At 42.0% G+C, this 22,565-nt stretch overlaps 1 protein-coding gene across 1 annotated transcript in view; it reads right to left on the reverse strand.

The window, feature by feature from the left end:
• Positions 1 to 661: 661 nt before the first annotated feature.
• LOC108942504 (ephrin-A3-like) overlaps positions 662 to 22,565 on the reverse strand; it is a 54,000-nt gene continuing 32,096 nt past the window's right edge. Inside the window, exons 2-5 of the mRNA XM_018765908.1 lie at positions 8,644 to 8,945; positions 5,255 to 5,320; positions 3,732 to 3,809; positions 662 to 780 (exon numbers count right to left, since the gene is read on the reverse strand). Coding sequence (XP_018621424.1) covers positions 662 to 780; positions 3,732 to 3,809; positions 5,255 to 5,320; positions 8,644 to 8,945 — 565 coding nt within the window. The remainder of the gene's footprint in view (positions 781 to 3,731; positions 3,810 to 5,254; positions 5,321 to 8,643; positions 8,946 to 22,565) is intronic.

The raw sequence follows: 22,565 nt of genomic DNA on the forward strand, positions 1-22,565 counted from the left end.
TTAACCAAAAAAAAAAATTAAGAAAGCAGCATTGTACGTCCCAACATGTTGCTCAGGTACGTTCCTGTTTCATGCATCAGCGTTTCTGCGTGCGTCACTGTTTGTTCATTTATGCATGTTGCACATCTGTTTCACCATTTGTATCACGTATACATCACAGCTCTCGACGAGCGGTAAAAAGTGTGCTTTGCAACGTTAAAATCAAGTCTGTTTACATTCGTTTGTGTTTTTGTCTTTACCAGAGATTGTCTGTATTCAAGGCCTTTTTCTAACAATTTATGCACTTGAAATATATATTATTGTCAAAGCAACATTCATTCTTTCTTACACTGAGGTCCATTTTCTCCTCTGATTGATGTGTATATTCCTATTCCATTCACCCCTTAATATTGTAAACTCTCCACTCGCTGCATTTTCTCATTGGTTTAGTCGAGAGCCTCTTCTGTTCACTTTGCCTGGATGAGTTTGCCAGTTGCCTTTTTCCCAGATTGCCTTTATCATTGGTTTAGTTTGCATTCTCCTTGATCTTCAATCTAACTTTCAGGTTCCTATTCCTCTTCTTCTGACCTTCATCTTCTAAGTTCGCACCTCAGGCCTTTTCTGACGTTTTTCTAGCAGCTGTCAACCCAGTGCCCTTGCAATGCCATCAGGCAGATGGTTGCTAGGAGACAGACAGAGTGGCCAGGAAGAAGGTGGCCACTGTCAGCAACAGGCGGTCATGGGAAGGGCTACTCCCACTGGTGCTCTTCTCCAACCTGGGCACCTCAGGGCTGAACTCCTCTGGGAAAGAAAGAGTAGAGGGTTTTAGGACAGGAAGCTCAAACCTGATGTAGTCCCAACACAATGTCAGTCAAAGCAGAGCATCTCCAGCATCCAGCGGCGTGAGGGGGTATTTGTGGGAAGGTCTGAGGTACAGTTAACATGCCACACACCAACATCAGTAGACATGTTGTGCTGTTCTCATCTCAGAATTCCAGGCATTCAGTGAATGAAAGGGCTTTCTACTGACAAGGATTGAAAACATGAACTGCATTTCTAACTTCCAAGCTTCAGCCCTTGTCCTTAGATTGACACAATTTCAGGTGAAAATGCTTGTGGCTCATTATACTTGAAAGTTTCAAGTTTATTCATTTAACAGATGCTTTTCTCCAAAAGCAACTTATAATTCTGAGCTACCTAAATCTATTTATCCAGTTATACAGCTGGGCAATTTTACCAGTACAACTTATGTTACTTACCTTCCTCCAGGGTATTATAGCTGGAGGTGGAATTCAAACCTGAGACCTTCAGGTCTAAAGGCAGTAGCGCCAACCACTATGCTACAAGCTGCCCCTATACCTTAAAATTTAAAATGCTATTCCAAGTCTATTCCACACTCAGCTGTAGTTTAAGAATAAAGAAATTGAGAAATTAAATTTAATCAGTTTGTGTGCACTAGATATGGGCAGTACGGTGGCACTGCAGGTAGTGCTGGTACTTCAAGGCACGTAGGCTGCGCACTTGGACATGGATTCAAAATCTGAATCAGCTCATGTGGCGTTTGCCTGGGCTTTTTCCAGGTGCTCTGGTTTCTTTCCACACTCCAAGGTGAACTAGAGTCTTTAAATTGCCCTTTATGTGTGAATGTGTGTAGTACATTGTTTGTAAATGTGTGAATGATTGTAGGTTTGGTCCGCTGTACATAGCACTAACAGTCATGTCAGACGAAGGTTTTAGCCAAAAACCAGCTAATAGTCATTTTACATAACTTTGGAGGAAAAGGTCTGCCTAATGAACACATGTAAATACAATTCTTTCATTGTCGTGACTTACATAGCTGCTGTTCTTCAGAATTTTTTCGAAGAATTATTACATTTTCATATCCAGAAAAGGCAACAACAGAATTGTTACTGGTACAAATTAGCCAAATACAAATGCAAAAACATATAGAAAGATTCAATTGAGAATACTGGGCTTTAATGGAGTAGAGAAAGAGTCACCAAAGGCAAAGCCCAGATCACAGATTTATCTGTGCTATTTGTTGTTGGGACCCTGAGAAAAACACTAGATGACTGGAGTCCTGATGCAGGTCAGCACTTAGGGCCTGTGTTTGTGTGAGTGATATCCTGTGTTTAACCCTTCGGTTGTGTTTGAGACAGGTTTCTATTGGTGTTCCTGCCTCTTTGCTCTTTGAGACAGTCTTATGCATTTGATTCTTGCAGCCGACCAGAGCGGTCCACACACCACACATGTACAAATGGGAATGAGCCGTGTAAATTTTAATGAAACCGGTGATTCTTAATCCACTCTGTTCAAATGTCTGGTGTGGAAGACGTCCCGAAGACTTATGGCTATCATATGAAAGAAACCATTAATGGAAGAGACGATCAGGTTAAGGGAAAGAAAGAATTCCTGTATACTGCAGTTTAAAGAAAAAAAACCTGTTTGGAATTAAAACATGGAGAGAGAATGGAAGTAGAAAAAGAGGCAAATGAAAGAGAGAAATGGATCAGAAGGTAGAATGAGAGAGATTTGTAATACTGAAAATGAGAGCAAGGCAGGTAAGAACAGAGACAGGTATGAGGTAAAATGAAAAAGAGAATAGATGAAATATGAGAGAACAATGGATCATCTGCACAATGAGTGTAGGAAACACGCATGAGGTAGAATAAAAGAGACAGATGGGTGACAGAATGAGAAAGAGGCGGATAAGCAGGAGAAAGAACAGTTGCATTTTGTAGGAGTTCCATATGGCTTTCGCCGTGTCGCTTGGACATTTGGCCACCAGTGAGGCTGTGGTATGTGGAAGTGAGAGGAAGTTCAGGCGTGGACATTGAGTGGTGGGTGTGTCAGACGTGTGCAGCACGTTCTTGTGGGCCGGTGAACAGAACCGCTTGGCTGACTTCTTGGAACAGCCAGGGCACCCGAGAGCTGAGTGCCATCAGCAGATCCTATCCAATACCCCACACAAAGTGCTTTCACACATGAGTTTATACTTTTAGCAGCAGGCAGGAAGGCATATGGTTTCTGGGAAAGTTCTATGAATGTGCTCGGAGGCGGGTGTATGTGGGGGGAAGTATATTTAATGATTTATCTGTATAGTTAAGTTAATCTGTCATACGGACCGATAGTTTCCCCCTGGTGCCGCGGTAACAACTCTTTTCAGCTATTAAGGCTTCATGGAAGGGGGCAATTCGGGACAGACGGGGAAACTACAGTCCATTGTGTCGAGGGGAAGAGAGAGGTCGGACACAATGCCCTGCTTTAGCCCGGGCCATGCCAAGCTGGGACAGGCCCATTCAGTGTCCATCTCCACTCTTCTGGGCCTCCTCACAACTGGCCAGGACAAAGAGATAGAGTGCCGGGCTCTGACGGAGGAGGAGGATGTGTTAACCCACTTTTCTTTCCTCCTTAAACAGCTGCCAGGTTGCCGCAGCACAACTCCAGAGAACACCAAGAAGCCCCTGGGCCTTGTTCGAAGAAGGTTATGAGACACACATAAAGCACAAGAATATTGGTAAAAAAAAAAAAAAAACTAAAAGGCATTTGATTTATTTCAGTCTGAGCAGGACTGCAGGAAAATGTGCTCTTACAGAGAGAAAGCGAGCTTTCTACTGAGATCACGCATGTGCAGACACACCATACGTATGCATCTAAATGTCACACTGTGACAGCCTGTGTGTTTGATATGGAGTGGTATGTGAAGACATTAGAAAAGCACAGAGGGACAGTCTGGATTGAGGGACACTCACCGATGCTATGTATTTTGATGTTGGGTCTGACAGTATAGTCTGGCACTGCCGGATTAGAGTCATCATCTGCGTGAGATGCTGATAAATACAAAGAAAGCGATTCAACAAGACACACCAACTGGCTGACTGATACAAATAATGTCAAGAAGTTTGTGTTTCTTGGCAGGGCAAAGTGACCGAGGTGTCAGTCTATCCAGGGTCAGTTTTCTAATGAGGCAAACCTGGGCAATTGCCTGAGGTGCCAAAATTTGGGAGTGCCAAATCTTGCTACCAAAATGTAATCTGTGATCTTGTGGAAAAAAAAAATAAATAAAAATTAATACAAAACGGTGTACAATTAAAAATCAATTTTAGCAGAAAATTGGACCAGTTTTGGTAGAAAATTGAAGATTTTTTTCTACCTTATATATGATGCAAACATCATATGACGCATCACTGCCCCATGTCTTCGAAATATTGCTGCTTTGTAGGTAACATTTTCAATTAAGGGAGCTATCAGTCTACACGTTAAATAGTGCATATCTATTTGCTCCCTTAATGAACTGCCGTTCATTTTCACTTGTCAAAGTATACATTTCTGCTTTGCAGATATATTTTATAATCATATCTCACTTAGCTGATACTTTTCTCCAAATCAACTTACAATGCTGAGCTACCTGAAATTATTTACCCAATTACACAGCTGGGTAATTTTAGTGGAGCAATTTAGGTTACATGCCACTTACACTGCACTGCAATTTTACTGGCGCAAGTTAGAGTAAGTATCTTGCTCCGGGGTAGTGCAGCAGAAGGCAGCGTTCAAACTGGCAACCTTCAGATCCAAAGGTGGTAGTTCTGAGCACTACACAATCCGATGCCTTGTGTGGAAGACATGTATAATGTCCACATAAGTTTTTTCGTAAAAAACTACATTTTAAAAAATGTGTGCGTGTATATATACATATATATATAAAATGTAGTTATTTATGATTTATGTAATGTATATAACTATACTAATATATACTACATACTATACTGTATGTAGTAACTACACATATATATATATATTCCAATTTCCCTTCTTCATTAATTCAGAGATTATTGAAATTGAAAACCTTAGTGCTGGCTCTGAACCTAACCGTAGTAACTATGGTCACAGCGCAGTTGACCAAACAACAAAATGGAACAGCATCCACGGACTTTCTCCACATTTTCTACTGACCGCTGTCTATTCTAGCCAGACCTGTTGATCGAACTATGTCCATCTGGGCTGCTGAACACAGTATGGCTGGCATGGCAACTATAGTAGGTTTCCACCTGATCTGCTGGCAGGGATCTACACTTGGTCTCCTGATCACACTGTGTCCCAGCTTGGATTAATGTCAACAGAGTGTCTTGGCATGGTCTACTTCCTGGGCTACAAAAGTGAAAATGGGTGCAAAAGTGAAAGAAAGAAGAAATGAGTGCAACAGTCAGAAGGAATCGGTGGAGGAAGGAAAAAGATTTAAACAAGGGACAGCGAAGGAGGAGCGAGGACAACTTACGTGTGGAGCAGCAGACGTACACCCTCAGTCGTAGGCAGCTATGGTCATGGTGATGGGTGGGCGTGGCTACAAAACACATCAGCTTCGCATGAGTTTGAAAACAAGATTCCGCAACCACACCTACAAGGCTGGCAGATTCTACATCCCAAACCACAGTTTCAGTGAAAAGCACCACTTTTGTGCTGAAGGCAAAGCTGTTTCCCTTTAGAAGTGGAGGAAGCACTGTTTCGCTTGATGTGAAAGCCGGTAACTAGGGATGCACCGATCGATCAGTCATGGTCCGAAATCTCCCGGTGTTCATATAGTGAGGTCAGCCAGTGAGTTTGTGTTGATCTTATGAGTGCCTGCATGGTATTGGAAGGTTTCAATGAAACTAAGCAAAAGCAAACCACAAAAATATCAGTTGCCTATAATTATCAATTAGTATTGTGTAGATCTGACCATCACTTCTGCAAACCGTACTTAAAAAAACAACGTTTAGCAGTTGTACTGCAAATTGCCTAACTTGATTACATAACATTTAATTCTCCTGAAGAACTGAATATTTCACTTCAGGTCATTGGTACATTTATTTTCTTGCATCATATTAAATATTTATTTGTAGGTGGCTATCCATGCTCCATTTTTCACGTTAAATTTCAGTCTGGAAGTTCGAATTTAACAAGGAAAGTTACCATGACTTTTCCTTAACTGCTTAAACTGATGAGCAGCTACAGTACATTAAAAAAACTGACATAAATTCAGCAGTACAATTTGCAGCACATTGAGAATAAAATCAGCCAACAAATGCATCGTGAACTAAGCAGTCATTTCATAAGAAGTATAAACCGCTTCAATTATATTCGACATCATGCACTATTTTGTGGCATTGTGGTTTATTTCTTTCATACCGGTGCCCTTTCTTGTGTTGATCATCTGCTAGATTAGCTTTGACAGCAGTAATGATAGTGAGGGATTGAATTTTGGTTTTATGGCCCATCTCTAGGGGTGCCAAGAATACATACTGTCATTCTTAAATCATTTTACTCATACATGTACATGGGTGCCTGGGTAACAATGCTGAATAGAGAAATGCCAATTAACTGTGGATGGATCAGGGACTAGGGAACAGTTTTTGTAAAGTGATGAGCATCAGCAAGGCGATAAGACTGCAGGAAATCAGGGCCAGTTTTATCATTAGGCAAACCTTGCCAATTGTCTACGGGTGCCAGAATTTGAGGTGCCAAATTTTCCTACTAAAATCCAAAGAAAAACGTAATTAAAACCTTGATTAATAATAAAAGAAACACTTTTATTAGGAAACTGGGGTATATTGGTATTTTATACAGTGTATTACGTGAACATCGTAAGATGCATCGCCAGCCTGTGCCTTCGATACGTTGCAAATTATTCATGTGACATTTGAGACGAAGGAACAGTCAGTATTGTTTTCGTCAACTGTAAAAATATTACAATTATTGAATTAGAATTAAAATTAATTAAATTTTTTTATTCATCTACAAAAGTTGCTGAATATTTGCTAAAAGAAATATTTGCATATATGGCAGTGAATTGGTAATCTGGCGTTTTTTTCTTTATGCATTGTTAAGATATTGTACCAGCTAGCTCTGTGTGTGTGTGTGTGTGTGTGTGTGTGTACTGAAAGAAAATGTGTAAAGTAAATAAAATGCTGAATTGTGCGTAGAAGTGTCACATGATCAGCTTTAATTGAAATTGAAATTTGATTAAATTGAAATTGAATTGAATTCGAAATTTGGTTTTGATACAAAACTGATATTCAGTAGCTGCTGGAAGTTTGATCGGTGCATCCTGGTTACAAAGCGTAGTGAAGAAACGCAGAAAAAGAACCAAATTCAGAAATGTGTTGTATTACAGTAAAGGACCAAGGCACACAGAAGTCGTGAGTAGTTATATACTTGGTTGTATAACTATGCATGCTCAACAGCTGGTACTGCGGTATAATACCATTCAAATGAAAAACTCACAGATGCAAAGTAATAATACAGTGTTCCCCTGCATAATGAGTGCTCATATTATGAGGACTGTCTTATCAGAACATATAATTTGCATTGCAAATTTTGAAAAATAGCTGTCAGATCACTCAATAAACAACTTACAAGAACAGAAACTTCCATTCAAAATATGACCTTTGATGGCAACGTGCATCACGCTATGATTATTATGTTGTTTTCATCATTCCTCTTCGATGTTTCGACCGGTTATTGATGATTTCAGATCTCAAGAAGAGATGGAAGAAATTCATTCCATCACTTTGCACAGGATATGTGCAGTCGCCACCGGTGCAAACTTCTCAACTTCAGGGGTGTTTGGTTGACCTGGGAGCATCTCCAAGTAGTTACTGAAGCCCTTCCTGAGTGTTTCTAACACTCCCACCCCACCTGGTACCACCCTGGTCTTGACGTTTCACATTCTAGTGACCTCAATTTCAAGGTCCTTATACTTGCACAGTTTTTCAGCCTCTTTCACCATAATGTTGGCATCATCATCAATAGGCAACTATTCTCAGCACTATGTTAGAGCAGTTTGCTGATAGTGTACCATCTGTGACTATCGATAGGTTCCAAGTGATGGTAATATCTCTGATGCTGACAACCTTTTCAGGCTTACGCTCATAGTAATGATCAGTCACTTGGACCCCCTTTGTCTATCGGACATAGGTAGCCACTGTGCCTGTTGGGGCTAGAGCAGTGCAACTTCCCACCATGTGAATTATATACTCCTCCTTGTTGCATATTCTGCACTTGCTGTCTACTCGGTGCTTCAAAGAGTTCTTCTGGCGGTGCCTGTTGTGCAGTGTCTGGTCCTGTGCTGCAACAATGATGCTTTCTGTCTCTCCTCTAAGTGAGAAACTGCATAACCACATCATTGTTGCTTTTTTTGTCAATGCCTAGTTTTCAAGATTTCTGAAAAACTGCCCATGCTGTGGTTTTGCTCTTCAGCAAGTCTATTTTCTCTTTCTCTTAGCTCTTCTTGAGGTGTACCTTGGCGTACAAGCGAAAAAAAGAAAATGATAGTAAATGATGAGAAAAAGAAGTGCACACACAGTATGCGTTATGTATTAGAAATTTTGAACACGTTGGTCCGAATACTTGATTTAAGGGTGTGCACAACACTTTTGTTGTGCGGAACTTGGATTTGAATTAGGTTATCTCTGTGTTTAAAGGATAAGGCAGGAATTCTGCATTTTGGCGAGAAAAATATGAGTGGACCGACTCTGTTTTGTGCCTTAGGAACTCATTATTTATTTTTCCCGTGGTAAATTAGAGTCTGCTTCACAAGAATTCACCCTACAAGCAGATTTTCATGAGTGGAGTATGCTCGCTATGTGGGGGAAGCCTGTATCAGGGTATGAAAGGCGGTGGACTCACAGATGTAGTAGTATTCATGGCCCACGTTGAACTCGTAGCCCAGGGAGAAGGCGCTGTAACGTTGAAACTTCTCTGAGAACTTGATGGGCACATTGGGGGCATTTGGAGCATGGGGCTTGCTGCACTCCCAGCGTTTGAAGCCCCACTTGGGGTCGCAGGTCCGGTATCCACGGTAACTAACCATGTAGAGCACGTACTGCTCGTTTGACGTTCCCCCATGGTGGCTGCCATTGTAGAGGGGGCAGTAGATATCCAGGTAGTCGTTGACACTCACCTGGACTGTGTAGTCCTCTTTTTGCAGGCTAGGACACAAAACAAACCACAATTACACATGCAATTCACTTTCCACTGGAACACCAACCACAAAATGTATAACAGAACACAAAAAGATAAGTAACCATCAGATATACACAAGTTATGAATGCTCAAGATGAGAAAAGAGAGGTTTGGTGGTGGAAAAGTTTAAATTGACATATGGTAACCTGAAGCCTCTGGATAACTAGGCATAAAGGATGGAGCTGTTTAATTCCAGGTGCATTTGGCAAAATACATAGATCAAAACAACATTCGAAAATGTAAGAGTACTAAGGCACGCAGCAGCAGGGATTCAGTATTTCTATTAAGCGCTCAGATTTGGATTTTAATCATCGCAAGTCTCTGTAATTAAGTATTCGCTGTATTCGCTGGTTTATAAACACACTGCTGAAAAGAAGCAGTGTACCTGAGGGACGGTCGGTTCGTCCAACATATGAGCTCATAGCCTGAGTATGTCCAGAGCAAGTGTTTTAATTAAATGTAGAAAACTTAATAAAAATGAAGAAATTGCTGTCCCAAAGGTTGCTGGATCTTTATGAATGAATGAATGAATGAATGAATGAATGAATGGTCATTAATCCCTGATTGAAATTCCACTTAGCTGCAGCAGCATGCTGTATACAGCATACATACATGCAGTGATGAAACTGAAATAAATAAGTAGATAAGTTATTAGATAAGTAAATGCATAAGCAAGCATATTTAGTCACAAGAGGAGGTAGGGTGAAGTAAACCGTTGTCAGTCGTAATGAGATAAAACATCCCTGTATTTGTAATTTGCAAATATAAATTCTTCGTTGTCATGTTTACTCTGTTACGTGTGAACTGCTTATGCTTTGGGGTTTTGTCTACACCTGAACCTATACACCAGGTGTATAAAACTGGTAAATCACTGTAAATTTGCTTTGGACAGCAGCATCAGCAAAACAACGAAATGAATAAATGTGAATAGCAGAGATCCGGCAGCAGGTGTCAGTAGTTGCACGTGCCAGAGACGCAAGGCAAACTCTTTTTCTCTCCATTCTAGGTCAGAGATCCAGGGGGACATTCATTTCAATAGTAAATCATTCTCATTTCTTAGCTTTTCTCTCTCCTTCATTTTTTTCCTTTATTTGTTGTTCTATTTACATGGCGTGGGCTCTGTGTAACAGACACATGTGGCTGTATATCTTTTCTCTTGCAGCGCCACTACCATAAAACCGAGTTCCCTCCATCAGCATGGCAGGAAACCGTGTTTCCACAGAAACCAACCAGGGGGAGACGGAACGAGAGACGAGAGGCAGCGAAAGCATGGATGCAGGGAGGGAAGGAAGGATCATGTATAGAGACTCTGTATATGTATAGTGTATAGGAATTGATATTTACATACAAGAATAATGTCCATCCCTATAGGGTTCACACGCTTTCAAGCGCCACTGTATATGTACAGAAACTGTGTGTATGTCGATGCAAATATATTGAAGAACTAAGCATATGTACAAGAACTGTGACCATGTTTAGAATCGATGTGTGTATGTATATACAGTATATATAGAAGAACTATGTATATGTATAGGTAATGTACAGCTGGATTTAGAGGAGTGCGTGTTATGTGAACTATGACAGATGGAGGTAGGGGTGTGTGGGAATATTTTCTTGTTCTGTAATACGACCATTTGGTGATGCATCCCAATGCTACGTTACCACATCAGAGAGACAAATAAATGTTTTTTTTTTTTTTCTCTTTTCCATTCCATCTCTTATATAGTAAAGCACAGAAGAAGGTGGGAGTTTTAGGCTTGGTGGGAGGGATGGGGCAACGATAATGGGGAGGAATAATGGATGAGAGGCTAGCAGACTGGTGGGTGATGTAAGGAGAGGGTGAGAACAACTATTTTTAAACCTAACAAGGGACCTGACAAAGTGGGGGTGGGGGGGTACAGCAATTTACCTGAGGTAGTCTGAAGTAGAAAATAAACTGCTATGGCTGCTCTGCTCCTCCTCTCTTCTCCCACTTTGTATTATTTTACCCTATTATACTGATTCTTTACTCTTTATTATACTATGATTTATTCAGCATTATTCTTTGTTATATCTATTCTTCACTATATGGTATTCATTTGTGTCTTGCGTTATATGACTTTATTCCTGTAGAAAGTTCTAGCAAGCGTCTCCATTGCCGCCTGTAAGTCCCCCTTACCGGGATTGAGTGCAGGAGACTCTGGGTGGTTTTTTTTCATAATAGCAGATAGGTGAATTTCAGGAAGTATAAAAAGGTGGTGCAGGGGTGTACATCTGCGATGGATAACACCTGATGAAATTGTACGGAACTGTAATACAGCATTTTAAAGGTTTATTGTGCCTCATTATTAAAGAACCACAAACGCCCGGTTCCAACATCTACATCTCTCTCTCCGTGTCACAATGTTATTTCAGGCAAGTGTACAAGAGTTCCGGAGGCCGATTTTGTACAGCCGGGTTTGGTTCTACCCCATTGCATATGAACCACTGGTAGGGTGGTGGGTTGAGCTGCTGCCTTTGGACTTAAAAGTTGTAGATTTGAATCCCATATCCTCCTTGAGCAACTTACTTACTCCAAATTACTCCAGTAAAATTCCCCGGTTGAGTAGATTTCTTTATTTATCAGACACTTTTCTCCACTAGATAAATTCTCCACTAAATAAGTGTAAGCAGTTTAATACTGCAAGTTGCTTCGGTGAAAAGCATCAGCTATATGTATGAAAAGAGAACTACTGTCCAGTACCTTTCTTTACTTAGAAAAGAAATAGTTAACGGGGGGCTTGGTGGCACAGCAGGTTTGCCTGCGTCCTTCTCTCCGGTGGGGCAGGGGTTTGAGTCCCACTTAGAGTGCCCTGCAATGGACTGGCATCCTGTCCTGGGTGTGCCTCCTCCAACCTTGTGCCCTGTGCTACCAGGTTAGGCTTTGGTTTGCTGCGACCCCCCCCCCCGCTTGAGACAAGCAGTTTAAGACTGTGTGCGTGAAATGACTTAACACTCTTCATTGTCACAGCAGATTTTCTTCTCGATAACTACAGAGTCATTAGGGTACCAGCTCCAAACCAGGGATGAGAGCTACTGAGCTGTGTGGGTGATTTCTCAATGCTGAATGGTACAGGATGGGGGCGTGGTGGCGCAGTGGGTTGGACCACAGTCCTACTCTCCGATGGGTCTGGGGTTCGAGTCCCGCTTGGGGTGCCTTGCGATGGACTGGCGTCCCGTCCTGGGTGTGTCCCCTCCCCCTCCGGCCTTACGCCCTGTGTTGCCGGGTAGGCTCCGGTTCCCCTGCGACCCCATATGGGACAAGCGGTTCTGAAAATGTGTGTGTGTGTGTGTGTGAATGGTACAGCCGCAGTACCCAAGCTGAGACGTGTGTGTGTGTGTGTGTGACCCTATGGTTAATCTTTACATACTGATGAATTTCAGTAGGTCTGGATGAAAATAAACGTCGTATAAGCAAAAAAAAAAGTTTTAAATGCTTTGCTTTCACTTTCATGTTAACATGCCAGTTTAGTACAGAGAGATAAACAGCAGCAGCAGCGAAAAGTAGGCAAAGTGCCGGTGACAAAGTGTGACATTACAGTAATGACAAGGACGTGAAGGGTTAGCACTTAGTAGTACTGGACTCGGCTGAAAGGAAACCAGCCCATGGCCTCGCCGTGTCTGGACCCACAGGTGTACCTGGTGTGGCCTCACTGGGAGGAAACAAGCACCAGGGGTGGCCAATCTGGAGGGACAAGGACTTTAAGAGGAAAACTGGGCACTAAGAATACACACACACATTGTCTGAACCACTTGTCCCATACATCGCGGGGAGCCGGAGCCTAACCCGGCAACACAGGGCATAAGGCTGGAGGGGGGAGGGGACACACCCAGGACAGGACACCAGTCCATCACAAGGCACCCCAAGCGGGACTCAAACCCCAGACCCACTGGAGAGCAGGACCCAGTCCAACCCAATGTGTTACCGCACGCCCCTTACTAAGAATACTAGTGTATTTTTTTCTTCTTCTTAGGAGGAGAGGAGCCTGGCGAAGACTCCTTTATAATTCGAATTTTGAACTGCGGGCCCATTCTTCGTTTTGCATTTTATAGTCAGTTGCTGGGAGCTCCGTGTTAAATTGTTGCTTGAGTTGTGTTTGTTCGTGAGCTTTGCTTTCTGATATTGCTAAAATCCCAGATGTTTAGTTTTTACAGAAATACCGTTCGGGAATCGTGTGTTTAGTTCTACATCTCTCCATCTGTTGGTGAAATGCACTTTTGTTTCCTCGTGTTTGTACGCTGTCTAGGAGAAAAGCATCTGGTGAATGAATATAATAAATGAATGTAAAATGAGTGATATGTAAATTTGATGGGAAGGAAATATAAAATCACATAAATTCACTGACCCCCTCCCCCTCTTCCCTGGACACTCTTGGCATGACCCAGCGTGGTACATAACGGTAAATTTTCCTCCGTGGGATGTGCACCAGTTGGCAAACTGTGTCTCTTTATGGGATGTTTGCTTGTTTGTTCTGTCCGCAGTTTTGCATACAGCCCTGCACACATGACTGTCCCCACCAGGTTTTACTGGAACAAAAGCAGCAAAAGCCACCAGCTGCCTGCCAGGTCAAGAGAGCAGATGGAGACAGAAGACCTGCAGCTGGAAAAGCCCCCCCGCATAGTAGAAACTAGGCTTCTGTGACTTTAATGAGGAGGGTCTGTTTGCCTGGGGTCCACTCACATTCCATCTCTGAGTACAAGTACGCAGAGCAGGGAGGAAAGGGTCAAGGCACCGTGTGCTTCTCTGCATTTCCCAAAGGAACTCTATGGCAATGAGGAGAGCATCTTCTCTCTGGCTCAGAGCTTCCTGATGAATGTAAATTTTCTCCTTGATGTTACAAGCGCTTGCAGTTCCTTCAGAAGTGTAAAACAGGCCTGTGTCATAGCTGCCCTGAACACTGTTTAAACCAGACACCCCCACCCCGACACACAGACCCCTCCATCGTCTGGCCCTCGAAGCATACACCTGAATTCTGCATTACACATTTATAATGCCTCTCTGACTTTCTCCTGCACACGGTGCACAAAGAAGACACACACCTGCCGTCTCCCCAAAGCGTGCACGTCTTGTTCATGTGCACAGATACACCGATACACAGCTCCGTATCGCACCGTGTTCCAACAGGACACAGTCACGCACTTGGTTCTCACGTTATTATCCAACTTCGAGCATCCCTCCATTCAAAATTCTATCCGAAATTTCAGCATAACTGCCCTTGGCTTTTAATACCCAATTTTTGATTTACGGACCAAAAAATCAGCGTAACAAAATTCATTCGAAGTGCATCCAAAAAAATGGAAAGTTCCACATTGCGCGAGTGAAGAAGTACATTTATGCATTGTAGATGGCACATCTACATCCAGATCTCTCCAACTGTTGGTGTTTTAGGAATCTGAACATGTTTCTTTTACAGAGTGGGCCATTATGGGAAGTGTATAAAATTCCACAGAACTGTGTGTCGACCATACTGTGTGTGTTATTTAATTGAATGACAGCAGAACTATTAGCAGGAAGAATTTGGCTGATGGTTCTTCTGGTGTGTATGTGCATTTTACCAGCAGTGTGCACTTTTAGAATGTTTTTCAGAATAAATGAGAAGCATTCGGTGGATCCCTGCTTGGTTTATTGCTCAAGAGTTGATCAATTAAAAAGAAAAGTGGCAAATACCTCAAAGCAGTAAAAACTGCCCTAAGTTTGCTGAGCACAGTCTGGAAGCAGGACAGCAAAAGTAACAGGAGAAATGCACTTCTGTATTATTTTCTTCAGAAAAATCCATCTGGTAAATAATCACACGCACATATATTGGTTGAAGCTGTCTCTCTTGAGCGGGGTTGCGGTGAACCGGAGCCTAACCCGGCAACACAGGGCATAAGGCTGGGGGGATGGGGGGATGCACCCAGGACAGGACACCTGTCCATCACAAGGCACCCCAAGCGGGACTCGAACCCCAAACCTACCAGAGAGCAGGACCCGACCAAGCCTGCCGTGCCAGTAAATAACCATATACTGTTTAAATGTGAATGTAAATATTCTATACTGCTTAAATCATCGGTGGAGGGTGGCATTGTGGCACAGCAAGTAACGCTGCATCCTCACAACTCCTCAGAACTCCTGGGTGGTGGGAAGGAGATGTGGGTCTGAGCCCTACTCAGTTAGTGTGGAGTTTGCATGTTGGCCCCATGTTGGGGACAGTGGGAAGCTGCTACCTTTGGCCTCAAAGGTTGCAAATTTGAATTCCACCTCTGGTTGTAGTGCCCTTGAGCAAGCACTTACCCTAAGTATCTCTAGTAAAATTACCTAGTTATGTAAATTGGTAAGTAATTTTAGGTACCTTAATATTGTAAGTCACTTTGGACAAAAGCATCAGCCAAATGAATGAATGTAGATGTCTGTATGGGATTCCTCTGGATGCTCTGGTTTCCTCCCACAGTCCAAAGACTGCAGTTCAGGTGAACTGGTGTCTCTAAATTGCCCTTACTGTGTAAATGGGTGAATGATTGTGTGTGTATGGCTACTCTGTGATGGACTGGTGCCCTGTCCACGGTGTGCCTGGTCCTGCCTTGTGCACAGTGCTTCTGGGATGGACTGTGGTTCACAGCAATGCTGATCAGGACAAATCATTATTGAAAGTGGATGGATGGATCATAGGTTGATTGATATACCAATCGTTACATGGGCTAGGAACATGTTTTTCTTTTTTTTTTGCCCCTTTCAAATTAATGAGAAATAGCCTTTTCTTATCTGAAATTTCGATATCCTCAACGTTTTCAGGATTGAGTTAGTAAATTGGGGGAGGCTTGTACTTATTTCTACAAAATTAACCTGTAAGACAAAACACTTGTTGCCCACCATACGCAGTAAAGTTTATATATCTTGGTGCAGAGTCTATTTTAATAATGTTTCCTTTTTAGCCTTTCAATCCTGTGGATGGTCCCTCAGGTTACTTTCCTCATACTATTAACAGCCAATCCACAGGCAGCAGCTCATTCAAATTAGCATAAATATTCCCTGCATCCCGCGGGTTGCAGATCACTTTAAATCCAAGCTCAAGACCCACTTGTTCATTCAGTTCTACAGCACTTTACAAATTCATGTGCTCCTTCTTGGTTTTATCTGACAGTTGACAGGATAATACATGGACAGCTAAAGAGGAGCTGTAGGCCAGTGGAGATGCAGCGAATCCAAACATCATGTCATGTTATTTTTACATTTCAACAAACATGGCTCAGTAATATGCTGACAAACCTGTTCATTTTAAAGGGTACTTTCAAGGCTAAATCTGAAGTGCTCACAAAAAGCAAGAAAAATATTTAGCTTGAAAGGGCTTCCAGCTCAAAAATGGTTCGACAATCAAACTAAAGAGAACATTGAATGTGTTCTAGAGCTTGTTCTTAGAAGACATGCAAATATGACTCCTTCCCATAGACTATAATGTGAACTAACAGTAAGGACTTGACTCTGCGAAATTTTCAGTTAATTTCTATTAATGTATTCAGTGAAATGATATCAAAATCTCCTTTTTCTCAAGACCAAAAGACCTATTTTCAAAACTCAGTAGTATGGTAGTAGAGCTACAAAAATGGTAATAAGGATGTGGTGTATAATGCATTCAGCATATTTCTTTACTTAGGCTTTGTCTAATACTAATACATTCAAGTGCCTGTTGCTTTTAATCACATAAAGTTTATAGTGTTTGGCCCATTAGTGTGGCTGAGCACTTTGACAGCAGCAATTGATGATAAACACAATTTTCATTGGTATTACAAAAGTGGAATCAATGCGTCAAGGCCACTGAGCCAGGAGACAAGCAGAAGGATCCAAGTGCAAGCTGATGGGTTGTGAACCGAAGAGGCGAAAACAGGAATCATCATCAGGGTCAGGCGTGAATCAAGCAATCAAGGAGCAAACGTGATCCTTGGGGTAAATCCCAGTTCGTTGTCAACGTTCAGAGCTGCGGTCGAAACCGAGGATGTCTGGAGCGGGGGCAGGAAGGCAGGGTGAGGGCAAAGCGATAGGACATGCGGATCGAGGAGCACAAAGAGTCAGGTTATGACCACCAAGGGGATGGCTGTCTCACTGAGATTCCACAACCTGAGAGTGGTGGTGTGGCATCCTTTGTACTCGTATACTCGACCCTGCTGATTCAGATCGGGTGTGTTGAGCTGAAGTGCGGTCGAGGGCGTGATACAATGTCCTTATCTGCTGCTCTGCCTACAGCTTTCCTCACTGTAGTAATTAGAAGTTAATGAAAACATAGTACATGTTGGAACGAGAATGTGTGTGCTATTGATTACACATCCAGGTTCATTTATCCTCAAGGTCTGTTGAGCTCCTAATGTTACATTCCAAGGAAAATTGCACTTTGTGATTCTGAATTAAACTTGGCAAATACTGACCAGTTATGAGCTCTTTCCATATCTTCTCATACACTTAAATATATGGCTTAAGCTCCTGAAAAAAGAAGGGGACTGAAGCGAGAACCAGTGCACTTTGTGGAAAAGTGGTCCCAGCTATGACCGAGCTTGTGGGACATCTGTGTTACAAAGACGGGGCTCCAACAGAAGAATAAGATATGCCTTCCTCATTCAGTTGCAACTACTGAGATTTGCTACTGCTCTAGAAGAGGGTGGAAACGAAGAAACGTCAACGACAAACCTTGATGGAAATGAGCTCCAGAACCTACACAGTCATAGATGTGGTACAACAGGACTGGGATGGGCTGCTGCTGAACACCTTATCCCTGTGCAGAATTAATCTCCTTGTTCCAGGCATGAAAGACTTGGTGATCCTCCTATTGTGTAACAGGATCAAGATGTTGCTCTTACACAGTAGGAGACTCTATAAATGTGAAGTCCATCAGGGAAAGTAGTTGGCCTTCCAACTTTCTGGAAAATTTGGCCTTTTATTTTTTTTCCACGTTCAGTCTAGGGGCCAGCCTTGGCATATTGTGTGTGTGTATGCAGGGGTGGGGGTGGGGTTTGGGGGGGTGTGCAAAGACAACCAGTTTACTCCACGGACGTTGACATTTCGTTTTTTTCCTTTGGCCGACGCTTTTCTCCAAAGGGTCTTATAATGAGTACTATTAGGTTACCTTTCCATCCAAGGTGAATGTTCTTCACATTTAAAACTCTGGTTCTGGCCTACACGACCATACATGGATCTGCTTCCCAGTACCTGCAGGTTCTGATCATTCTCTAAATCCCCAACCACAAGAAGACCAAAATCAAAAATCTCAAAATTTCTCAAGTCTGAGTCCAATGTGGTGGAATGAATTCCCACTGTGTCTCAGAACTGCTGGATCCTTCTCAACATTCAAGAAGAGTCTCAAAGCGCATCCCTTTCCGAGTCACTTCCCTTCTGATCTGCTCCATAAACTTTCACAACATTGTATGACAAAATTAGCAGGAAAACAAGGACAGAAAATCCCTGAGAAAGCAGATGCTACAAGCAGAAGAGACAAAACCTTTACAAGGAGCTAATCTCCTTGTCTTTCCCTCAATTTGAGTTCCTAAGTTAATTTAAATTGTTTCCCTGATTTTACAGGTCCTTCGAATGTGTGAAACAGACTCATGTTATGGCTAAATGCAAAAACATTTACATTCCAAGCAATGAGATTTTAATTCACTGGCACACTGACAAGTGAACTGTTTCTCTCTCTCTCACTACACAAACACAGAACATCACACACACACACACACACACACACACACACACACACACACAGAGAGAGTACTGTGCAAAAGTTTTAGGCACTTTGTTAGGGAAAAAAGCTGTAAAGTGAGAATGCTTCTAAAAATAATGCTCTTAATTAATAAACTTCCTACAAATCTTAGTGACCATCCATTGTCAACAACAGCTTGTCCCGAGCGGGGTCATGGCGAGCTTGGCCGGGTCCTGCTCTCTGGTGGGTCTGTGGGTTGAGTCCTTCTTGGGGTGCCTTGCAATAGACTGGCGTCCCGTCCTGGGTGTGTCCCCTCCCCCTCCAGCCCTCTGCCCTGTGTTGCTGGGTTAGGCTCCGGTTCACCGCAACCCCGCTCAGGCCAAGTGGTTTCAGACAGTGTGTGTGTGTATTTTCTTTCTTTAACGACATACAAAACCCCTATTGTAATACTGTAACTTTTTGCAAAAGGAATGCTTGGAAATCTAAAATATGCTCTTTCCCATTTGACACTAATGCAGAGAACATTAAATAACCATCTAAAACAAATATTTGCCTAAGACTTTTGCACAGTACTGTATATAAATATATACATATATGTATATATATATATATATATATATATGTATATATATATTGTAGGGGGCGCGGTGGCGCAGTGGGTTGGACCAGGTCTTGCTCTCCAGTGGGTCTGGGGTTCGAGTCCCGCTTGGGGTGCCTTGCGATGGACTGGCGTCCCGTCCTGGGTGTGTCCCCTCCCTCTCCGGCATTACGCCCTGTGTTACCGGGTAGGCTCCGGTTCCCCGTGACCCCGTATGGGACAAGCGGTTCTGAAAGTGTGTGTGTCTGTGTGTGTATATATACCGTATATTTTATATATATATATATATATATATATACACGTATGTATGTATTGGAGATGCTAATTTGTCTTTTATCACAGACAAAATGAAGGCTGATAAACTTTAAAATTTGCTTTAAAATGTACAGCAAACAAAACATTTGCTCAGCACTAGAATCTAGTATTTTTTACCCTATGCATAGGTCAAAAAATGAAAGGTTATGCTCATTTGGCTATTGAGCCCTAAACATGTAATTATTAACCAACGACTGTACAGTATTTTATGCATTGCATGTTTTGAAGAATACCAAAACCTGATTTGTTCCAAATCTCATCTCACGTCTGGGGTATCTGAAGAACGGAGATCATCCAACTGGACTTCCTTGAAACTTTTTCTCGGATGGAGTCAGTTCAGATTCAATAGCCAAAGACACAAGATTTGATGTAGTTCCAATCTGGGTCTCAGCATAACCACGCAAAGCAAATTATCCAAATACGACACATGATTTGCTGATTCTGCGCCCAGGCAGCCACAACACTGCATTGAATTTCCAGGATCTGATGAGGAAAACTTGGAAAACAAAGCATGTTTCACTTAGAATCACTTGCCCCAAAAGCCTTGCCATTATTTACTGTACCATATTCGATATTCCATAACCCCCACCGCTATGAGCCACTCCCTCGGAGGACACGGAACACGCATTTAAAAATGACAGCCTTTCAGTCTGCTGGATACATTTCACATTATATACTGCCTTAACATTTTCAGCAGATGATCAGCATTTTTTTTCATATTCAACTTTCCATCATCTCCTCAAACAAGTTAGAAGAGGTTGTTATGAAATACAAGGTGTTCTCAAATACAGAAAACAATGCATTTCACTTCCGATCCGGTGCAACTTGATTATGGCTCTCTCTTATGCAGAACAGAAGCACTGAAAGTAAGACATTTTAAATATGCAATTAGCACTTAATTAGCACCTGCTTCAGCAGCTAATCACAAATCGTCGTGGATGGAGTTGTTCATGAATCGACACAAAATGCCGACACCCGGCTATTGCGAGGTCATGGCACTATTGTCAACTTTCACGCTTAACTTCTAATGTTTCTTGCACAGACAAAGAATGTTTCTAATGTTGCAAAATATATTTTAATTTTTATTTATTTATTTATTTTTTTATTCATTCGTGGTTCAGAATTCTGTGACAATAAAGAAGGCAGGAAGCTGGATTTTAATTCCGTATTTAAGAGCGTGAGGGATCGGGGAAGGCAGAAGGATGCAGAAAAAAAGTAAAGTAGCAAGGAAGCAAGAGAGACAAGGGCATCTTTCCAGGGAGATAAGCAGTGACAGAAATGGCATTTTTTTAATAAATAAATATGGATAAAAAGAGCTGATAAAGTGGGCAGAAACTGGAGGAAATTGAGGGATTATTGTAAAGATTGTTCAGTAAGGAACGTGACTGGTATAAATAACGAATCCAAGACTAGACAGAGAGGGCAAAGTGAGCGGTGGGGAGGCACTTTCACCCACTGTCTGCATCATTGTGATAAATTCTCGGAATGAAACACAAGCTGAGAAATTTAAATCACCAAATTTAGACAAATGACTCAATACAAATAACTAACGGAACAATAATAATGGGTCCTAATGTTGAAGTTTGATAAGCCATGCTGAGCCCAAGTATAGCGGGTCCTCAACTTACGAACACAACTGGATCTGGAAGTCCATTTGTAACTCAACATGTCCAGGAATCCAAACTCCCTCGACATCATTATCTGCAAAATCTTAATGAAACAGATGTTGCTGGCTTTATCTATGGGTTAAGTTCTTTGAAAACCTCTGATGAAGCTATAAACTAAAAATTACTGTAACACTCGCTTATTTATTCCTATGCACACTTGCTGTGTTCTGTAGCCTGTCAAGAAAACGGTGCCCACTCAGGATCAGGATGCCAGTCTATTTTCTTTGATCAACTTGAAACAACATTAAAATTGAACGACCCACACGAAATGCAAAGCACGGAGGTTTTCGGTTCTGGCTCCGTTGTGGTGGAACGACCTCCCCCTGTCACTCAGAACTGCTGAAACTCTGTCCCCATTTATTAAAGGTCTGATGACTCACCTCTTCCGGACTCACCTCGCCCACGATCTCTAAGGCTCATGCAAGGTGTAAATGTTCATGCACCGTAACTTTATGATTATACCCGGATAAGCCTTTACGCAGCCGCTACTCCTGTAATGTACGTAAATGTTTGTGTATCTAAAAAAAAAATTGTCGGAAAGTGATCAGGAATCGTCTATCCTGAGTTTTGTGCACCTACTCGTGTGATGAACATCGGTGCATAAAGCAGAAAGAAATTAAGTTTAGAATCACATGTCTGCAAGTATGTCTCTCTTTGTATTTTCTCTGAGATGTACATCACTTTGGAGAAAAACGTCTGCTAAATGAATACATGTAAATGTAAATTCTGTATTTTCAATTTACCGAAAATAAACAATTTAGAACCTCCTTTTCCAATCCTGAAAAATCAATAACTTCAGCATATGCAGCATTCATCATCCTGTTATTGATCCATTTCCATTGCATTCATTCATTTAGCTGATGCTTTTCTCTAAAGCTACTTCCAATTATTTTCCCATTTATACAGCTGGGTGATTTTAATTTTAAGTTCAAGGGTATTACAGCTGGAGGTGGAGTTCAAACCTGCAACCTTTGAGTCCAAAGGCACCACCTCTAACCCTCAGAAACCAAAGCCAACACCCGTAAACACTGTGGAAGCAAGTTGAATGAATCCAGTACCGCATTCTGTACCAAAATCGGGTAGTGAGTGTCCTATACTTACTTACACTGATGCTATTCAACACTGCTGCATACCGGCAAATCAGGGTAAAGTGGCTATGCTAATGAGCACATCTGGACGAGGGGACATACACACACTGCTGGACTAATGAAATGGACAGAGCATAGATAATGGACACAGCTTAGATGGAGCCGGGCTAATTGCCACATTCCCAAACCTGGAAATATGCTGAACAACCTCGCTGACATTCTTAAATATCTCATTAAC

The sequence above is a fragment of the Scleropages formosus genome, chromosome 23 (assembly GCF_900964775.1).
Source record: "Scleropages formosus chromosome 23, fSclFor1.1, whole genome shotgun sequence".
NCBI lineage: Eukaryota > Metazoa > Chordata > Actinopteri > Osteoglossiformes > Osteoglossidae > Scleropages > Scleropages formosus.